The sequence below is a fragment of the Aulonocara stuartgranti genome, assembly GCF_965226115.1.
Source record: "Aulonocara stuartgranti genome assembly, chromosome: 6".
In the NCBI taxonomy this organism is placed as follows: Eukaryota; Metazoa; Chordata; class Actinopteri; order Cichliformes; family Cichlidae; genus Aulonocara; species Aulonocara stuartgranti.
This window is the reverse complement of record NC_138944.1, coordinates 8,531,854-8,540,445: the sequence shown is the minus strand read 5'-3', so window position 1 is coordinate 8,540,445 and position 8,592 is coordinate 8,531,854. Positions and strand designations below refer to the sequence as shown.

The window sequence follows — 8,592 nt, the reverse complement described above, 5'->3', positions numbered from 1 at the left end:
ATACATTTTTTTTAGCTCTGAGGAAAGCTAAAAAGGTTCTCCAAGTGGTAGGGCGGTGGACCACTCAACCTTGATGTTTGCTGTTTTTGCATTGCTCTCCTAAACCCAAAATAGTTTTCTGTTTCACTTTTGTGATTTTATTTCTTCTATTCCTCTTATAACTATTTTATGGCTGATTTTAATATTTATATTTACCAGGCTGAACATCTGAATTTTGATGTGTATGAGAATCCCTTAACCTAACCATGTTTCAGCATTTTACATAAGTGTGGTCAGACTCTTTCTCTTTGACAGACTATTTATGATCATAGGTTATTGCATTTGATGTAAACTGTGCCTTGCCTACTCCTAGTTTTAAGTAAACTCTGTCCATGCGAATGCTTTTGAATGCTCTGCTCACTTCAATAATATTTATGATATGGTCAATCATTTCATTGCCATGTGCTTGAGAACTCTGAACCAAATGCACCTCTAAAGCTCAGCCATGTTGTCCTTCAAACCCCCCAAAAAATCACAGTAAAAATACACTTGTACATAATCTGGTCTTCCATAAAAATTTTGATTTTTTTTAAGTCTTCTCGTGTTATCTTCCTGAGTTGTCTTCCGCCACCTGTTGGGGCGCTATTTTTGGAAACGTTCATGTGGGTTGTATAGGAACACTCGTTGCGATGGCGACCATCACAGAACTGAAGTGCGGTAAGAGCTCACTGCCATTAGCATAATTCATTATTTTGTTTCCTAACTAGTATCCTAATACGATCTCAGATCAACCCACATAATTTTAGATGTTATTTTACAAGCTAGCGAAAAGCTACGAACACTGGCAAACTATAAAACACAGAAACATCCTTACCAGCCTCCATTCAAAAGTTTAATAAGTCAGCTACCTAAATGGCAGTGGTTTTAGGGATATTTTAAGGATGAATCAACCCATTGCCGCCTTTTTTGTTAACACCTATAATTTGATTCGGCATAGCTAAACACGTAATATACTTTATTCGATCTATATTTTTTCAGGAAATTTTCGCTGCTCGCCAGCGCTAACAGCTGCTAGCCAGCTAGTTCAGAGTTAGGCTAGTTAGCATAGGGGGAGGACATGTAATAAACATTTTCATAAAAATAAGAACAGATTAATGGTTGAGAATTACTACGATTTAAAGAGTGTGTTGTGAAGATATTGACATGAATATGAGTTGTTATCGAAGCGGTCTATAGCTTTAAAAATACCAAGAATATGTTAAATTGGTAAATTTCTGTACGGTGTACGTCGTACAAAAACATCCCGCTTTCATTCGTTAGCTAAATTTACTGACCAAACAGATTCGTTGTACCCATAGGGGTTGTTTAGTTTTCCAATCTATTATCCTTTTTTTTTTTTTTTTTTTGCTGTGTTAAAAATGTGAATATTTTAGCTTTGAGGGAAACGCTGGAGTCTCGCGGTGTGCTGGGCCAGCTGAAGGCTCGCATCCGGGCGGAGGTGTTCAGCGCCCTGGATGACCAGCGTGAACCGCGACCTCCCCTGTCCCACGAAAACCTGATCATCAACGAGCTCATCAGGGAGTACTTGGAGTTCAACAAGTACAGATACACAGCGTCTGTGCTGACTGCAGGTGGGTGAGGTCCAAAAAAGTGCAAGCTCAACATTTTTTAATTTTATTTTTTTTTACAAACTTTAAGAACTGTAACTACTATTATTATGATTATGATTTATTACCTACGACCATTCAACTGCTTGTCAACACAAATGTATAATCAGCCAATCACATGGTAGCAACTCAGTGGACTCAACTATGTAGACTTGGTCAAGACAGTGGCTGTCATAACCAGCAACTATTGTTGAGAAAAGTGAATATTTTTTAGCACTGTTTGTTTTCTCAGAGTCGGGCCAACCCGAAGTTCCTTTGGACAGACAGTTCCTGGCGAATGAGCTGAAAGTCACTGAGGATCCAAGCTCCAAGTCAGTGTAAGTGTAGAAAGCAGGATTTAAGAAATACCAGTACATTCTGCTACTGAACATAATGTTCAAAAATTAGCTGAACTCTTTGGGGAATGTTCAGAGTGGGCGTAACAATTTGACAGTGTCCCCATGAATCCTCATCATAGTTGTGCACTGGCTTGATGACTTGGGAATTTATTCTAATTTAAAAAAAAATAATAATAAATTAGCACTTATCTCCATGTACCGCCAGTAAAAATTGAAAGGCGTACAATTTAAAATAATTACTATCAGTCACCTATTTTCCTTCTCTAATGAAAACTTAATTACAATTCTTTTGTTTTTTTATTTTGCAGACCTCTTCTATATGGCTTAGTGTCCCACTTTGTGAACAGCAGTAATAAGGGAGGGAAGGTGTTTCTGCGAGGCGCTGCTGCCATTAACACTCCTGGAACTGATGCCTAAAGTTTGATGATACAGCAGTGACTTACTATGTTGTATCTCGCCTCTGTCCTTGTAGTTATTCAGCCTTTACAGCGTAAAGTCTGTAAGGTCTTGTTAGCGCAGTAATCTTTGTGTCTTTGTTATAAATTGCCAAATGTTCTTTGTGGCCTTTTTTACATTTTGAATTTATTATCAGACTTCAACACTTTATTTATATTAGTCACAGTGTAATCCTAATAATTAATAATCCTAATTGTTTTTGTCATAGTTGAGTTAAAGGATTGAGATTACATTTGTGATGTATTTGGTGTTTCATTTTGTAAATATGTGATATTTTTTGACTGATTTTTAACAGTGTAAAAATAATAAAATCTTTATTTTTATTCACCAACTGCAATTGCTGATCTCATTCTCCACCATATGGTGGCAGTGTCACCACAGACAAAACTGAAGTCTGCTTTTTTCATAGGATTAAACAACTTTCCTATTTTTTCAGTCTTATGCAGCCAATCATTTCTAACATGCAGACCAACAGTACTGGGTTTGACTTGTTGGTTGGTCTGGTTCACTGGGGCCTCCCTGTGCTCGCATGTGTCCTACCCAGCATATACACCACATTTCACACTCTGATAGCTACGATAGAATCCGGCCTCACTGCATCCCCGAATTAGATAAACAGCTAAGGAGATGAATGGATGGACATGTTACACTGTAACAGGTCCTAAAAGACCTTACAACATTGAAGATATTGAGAGCAGGACCTTGAGCATAAAAGTTGCAAATATAGCAGAGACCACAGCAAGTGCACTTTAATTAAGCTGCATGCATTAAACAGGCCTCTGAGGCGATCATACAGCTTGTACATTGATATGAAATGTTGCAGGCTTTTCCAAATTTACAAGACTTATTCATTGTGAATGCAAGCACTTTCTCTTTTACAGTTTTCATCATAGGGTGATTAAAGTAGCTGCTCCTCAACGTTGACCAAAATAACACTTTCCTGTGATTGTTTTAGTGGTCATTGTATTGTGTGAAACTAAACCCACCCATGATCCAAAGCTGTGCCCTTCAGTTGCTTATATAAATGAACCTAAACTAAGGTATAATGCATCTTCCAGACTTTATTCTGTAGCTTCTCTCTTTCATGTTTACTTCTTTTTCTCATTTGCTTGCTGCAGCTTAAGAGAAAAGGCAATGAGGTCCTTCTTACCTTGATAATTTTATTTTATCTGACCCCAAAGACCACAAAACAACAACAGTAAATCAACAAAACTTAATTATATCTATGTGTATACTGTGTGTAGCCCAGATCCCACGCTAATTATGCACTGCGTCGAGCTTTTCACATAGTTTCTCACCGTTTTAAGGAACTTGACATTTTTATCTCAAACTTAAAGCCCTAAGTTTCTGGAAGTGATTATCTACTGAGGCAGCCTTTTATTTCTTATCCTGATTACTGATGTTGGGCACTTAGTTGCACTGTTTAAACCATTTGTAACCTGCTCTACGTCTAAGTTATTTTTAGGTTATACACATTTGTTTCTGCTCATCATAGGTCTCAGATTCATCCACTGAAACAGTGAAGTGATAATACTGAGCACATGGTGTATTATCTTGAATTTGGCCACAAAATGATTGATGTACCTTTAGTGCAGCTTGTTGAAGAGCTTAACTGTCTACGGTGTCCTAATTTATTGTTTCCTAGTATCAAATGAAAATAGCGCTATGTCTTTGTTCATCTGAAAATGTCTGAATTTACATGGTTTTACAAAAACAAACCTGATTTTTCCTTAAAGCTGAGGTACTCAAATACCTACTTCACTGACATCTATATCCATTCTCTTTAAAATGGCTTTACAAGCTCCTGAAGTTGAACAATGACACGATTGTTCAATTGGCAGTTTGCCCCATAATTGGTAGCATTTCTCCTCCACTGTATAAATTAGTTGTATGCAAAACAGGCAGCTGTATAAATAGTGTTAAATGCAGTGATCCTTTGACTGCTGCAGGCTGAACTGACGTTTGCCTCTGTGCTTAAATTAGAATGCAATTGCATTCCTTGGGGGTCAAACATATCCATAAACATGTTTTCTCTCCAATAGATGACCATCTATGGACATGAGGATGAAGAAAAAATACTCATGAAACATGCTGTATGTACGAGATCTTAATATGACACCTCGTTTTGTTTTTATTGCTTCGAGGGAATCCTCCACATGTACGTGCTCAATTGCTTTAGCCATTCTGGCTGGTTTACTATAAACAGTGACCTGTTTGAATTCACTTGCTGCGTGTTAATTCATTTGCTGTGTGTAAATAAAATACAGATGATTAACATTTGATTTCTAAGTGAAAATCCTGCTTAGGTTTATTTCATTTGGAGTGGGATTTTGCCATCATTCACTCAGAGGTTTAAATCCATGTTCACTCCCGCTGTCTCCTCCTTAAAGGTGTGTCAGGACAAAGTTTAGAACAGATTAACTTTCAATACAAATAAATAATAATCCTTCCTTCTACCTTCATCCATTATTATGGCTCTTATTCTGGAAAATGATCCTGTTATACACTGTTTAGTTCAGAGGGAATCCCAAGTCTCTGTGTACTTATTTCAAAGGCATTAGCCTCAAGCTGCAAATTGTTAATTTCATATTTTATCTCACTAAAAATAACAAGAAAATAACAAGTCTTTCTCTTGTGTGCACTAAACAGAAGCTATAAACCAGTTGTCTGTCACAGCTAACTGCAGGTAAATAGAGTTAGAGTTTGGAGCCATAGGAGTAACTTTGTTTGAACAACCCTGTTGCTATTGAACCATATTTAGTCACTGGAGCTTGGGGTGGTTGCCTGTGCTAGACTTTGAAAGTAACACAGAAAGCTGCAGAGATTCCATACAGACGCCATTCTCCTTATATGGCACACACTGCAACTTCTCTGTTCAGTGTATCTGTTCCTCTTTCCCTCCTCTTCACTCTTCATCCCTCCCACTGCCTGTCTGTGCTGATTTTTTCAACCCATGGTCCTTTTCCACGAATGCCACCCCATCTCCTTGATGTTGGCCAGAGGGAACCTGAAGGCCCTTAATGTTGGTCTTAGGTCTGTCATCAGTTTTTACACAAACAGACACACACGAACACAATGCTATGTCTCTGGCGCAGTTATCAACCAGCAGTTTGATTTACCGGGACAAACAGAAAAGTGTCCTTATAAAGGAAGTTCCATTGGAAAGAAGCTGCACACAGGAGGGATGCAGCAGGACAGGGGAGGAGCTGTTTGCTGTGTGTGTAGCAACAGAAAGATGGGATGTGCACACACACACACACACACACACACAAAGAAACTCACATTCATTATGCGAATTATGAGTTATGTACTGGTGGGAAACTCTCCAGGGAGGTTACAGTAAAAGGGGATTCCTATGCAGGGGACAGCTGGTTTTCCTTATGAGGAGTGGGAACGCATTGCATAATCTTTAAACCCTAGAACGTGTAGGAGTGACGCACACAGTTTTATAATTATGATTCCTGTTCATTTTTTCCCACTGTTTAGCCTTATTAGATTCAACTCAGAGGTGTGTGGAAATAAATGATACAAAATAAGGAGGTAAAAGCCCAGATTGCAATTTGAAATAATATTTTATTAGACTGCAGTTAAATTGTCTAAATTGTAAAGACTTTCTTGATTGCCTTTGAATAAATTCTTTGAAACATGACACCTGTAAATTATGTTAAAAAGGTTTTTCTACAGGGAAAGTACATAGAAATACATTTTTATTATATTGAAAATGTACTGCCACAGACAGAAGACAACTCCATCCCACACATCCACTCCTACAGCCATTGTAGAATAACACATACATCACCTAACATGCATGTCTTTAAACAGTAGAAACTGGAACACCTGGAAGAAACACAGACATTGAGAGAACATACAAACTGATAACAACAGTTAATTATGATTCAAGGCGCCCAATAAACGCTTGGCTTGATTAGTGCTGAATTACTAAATATTTTTGAACCAACTCTTTCCAAAGAAATTAGTTAAGACAGCAAGTGATAGCATGTTTTTAAGATTAGACTCAAATTGAACCAATTATTCGGCTTCTGTGTTTATTGTGGGTCCAGCTTTTATGATTCAATTAATGGAAACAACAAATCAAGTCATGAAATGTTCCTAAAATCTGTCATGATGCATAAAGAATAAACACATAAATTCAAGTTGAGCCATGCTGTTTACCTACAAACACACATTTGGCTTGTCCATCTACAAGAATGTAAAGTAATTGAACTAATTCTTTGGACAGGAGGGAGAGGAGAGGATGTTCCCTTTGGTAAGGTTATACTATTACACGTTTTCTTTTATATTTTTTAATATAAACTGCAGTTACTTTTAAAATATCAAGGTTTAGTTATCTAGTTTTATACAAATGATCTCATTTTAATTAATAAAAAACAAGTTATTATTTAATTTAACACAGTATCACTGACACTAAAATATCTAGTGTGTGAGAATTTGAGTTAATCGGTCTATTAATCTGAATAATGTGCTTATGGTAGACTCATAACCAAGACATAGAATGAACCTTGCTGTGTTACATAGGCTTGATTATTTTTCGGGGTATTTTAATGTAGTTTGGCTCATGATGTAGTTAATTTTAACGAGAAGTTCTATATCAATTTGGATCATTTTATTTATAAAATATGTCACATGTATAAACGTGTTGCACATTAAAATCTAAAAAAAAGGTCTTGTAACATAAATGTTGTGGATTTAGATGTACTGGATTTGTTAGCTGCAGTAAATTTCAAGATATTAAAAAAAACTGATGAAACTGTATTACACGCCAATTTATTTTACAACCATAACCTGACCTCACAGCCCGTGTGTGCGCTAGTCTTACACACAAACATGATGTCTTTGTGCTGGAACAGTAAGCATGGAGATTAGGGAGTTATGGTGTTTTCCATTTTACTGTTGACTGTTATATATGACCTTTTAATCCTCTGCTTCTCTGTCAGCAGCACCCTCCACTCCATTCAGCGCCTTTTCATTCATCTTACATCCCTGTGACTCCTCGAACCTGCTGGTGTCCGCAGTGCGCATGTCCGTTGCCTCCGCAGCCCCGCTGACAGATGTAGACTGCAACTGGACGATGCTGCAGCTGGAGGAGGAGGGTCCCCTCGTACAGCTCCACCTTCGCGCAACAGTCCGCAGTTTAAATAGTAAGGCTTTGAAATTGACGAGGGTCATTTGGACTGTTCGCTTTTGGAGTACCTCGTCAACGCCGGCTTCTCCAAACTCCAACTTTCCAAAGCCAAAGCTCCCCTGAACACCCGTTTCTTCACATTATGTAAGTATATCCTTTAGTGGAAGCGTGCAGCGGCGGTCATGAAGTGCACCTGTCAATCGGCATCCCCTCATAACTTTAAATGCGTTTAAGGAAGAGGGAGTCTGCGTGTTTTCCTGTAGATAATGGCGGTTGCAGAGCTTTATTGTGAACTTTGTAGCTACTATGAAAAATTATTTTAAAAATATGCTTTAATTAATGTTTTATGGTAGCCTAGCATATGAGTTTTATTCATAACTTCTTCTGACAGTTAAAAGCAATGACATAGTTTACGTATCTGGGCGTCAGCTCATTATGTAATTATACATCTCCTGTATGCAAACACTTATTTGTGCATTAGATAAAGTGCAACAGACGACGTAGTATTATTGTTAAGTTAATCAACTACAGTTAATACTGTAAAAAAAATACATATATTAAAAAAAAACTGTAAAAAGTATTCGCGATCATAAGGAAAAGGGGAAAGGTCTGTCTATCTAAGAACCACATCCCACTGACCACTGAGTTTCCTGTTTTCCAAATATGGTTGTATTGGGCTGCATGTATATCCAGTATGTTTTCCCTGAAGATGCAGATAGCACAGACTCGTGACAATTTTCACATACAGCTAACTAATCTTGTCATGATTGGTTTGGAGGAGTGATGGACTGATTTTTATATAACACTCTTCTGCTCTCCTGAGGCACTCAAAGCGCTTTATACATGCCTCATTCACAAATTCATACAAGCCTTTTTTCTATGATTAAGCGCTTTCTGTCTAACATTAACACACATTCATAGCAACTTGGGGCTAGTATCCTGCCCAAGGATATTTGGCATGCAGACGTAGTCTCCCTTCTGTTTTATTTCAAGGGCTTTCACTGTCATA

At 37.6% G+C, this 8,592-nt stretch overlaps 2 protein-coding genes across 4 annotated transcripts in view; both read left to right on the top strand.

Annotated features, from left to right (window-relative positions):
* Positions 1-585: 585 nt before the first annotated feature.
* On the top strand, positions 586-2,767 carry cep20 (centrosomal protein 20). Its single transcript, XM_082537833.1, has 4 exons — positions 586-696; positions 1,413-1,610; positions 1,879-1,963; positions 2,293-2,767. The coding sequence occupies exons 1-4, from the start codon at positions 669-671 to the stop codon at positions 2,399-2,401; spliced, it is 420 nt and encodes a 139-aa protein (XP_082393959.1). The 5' UTR covers positions 586-668; the 3' UTR covers positions 2,402-2,767.
* A 4,773-nt stretch (positions 2,768-7,540) lies between these two features.
* The window catches only part of myh11a (myosin, heavy chain 11a, smooth muscle), a 33,105-nt gene continuing 32,053 nt past the window's right edge, over positions 7,541-8,592 (top strand). For all 3 annotated transcript variants that reach the window (XM_082537312.1, XM_082537311.1, XM_082537313.1), the window contains exon 1: positions 7,541-7,727. The gene's annotated coding sequence lies outside the window, so the exon portion shown is untranslated. The remainder of the gene's footprint in view (positions 7,728-8,592) is intronic.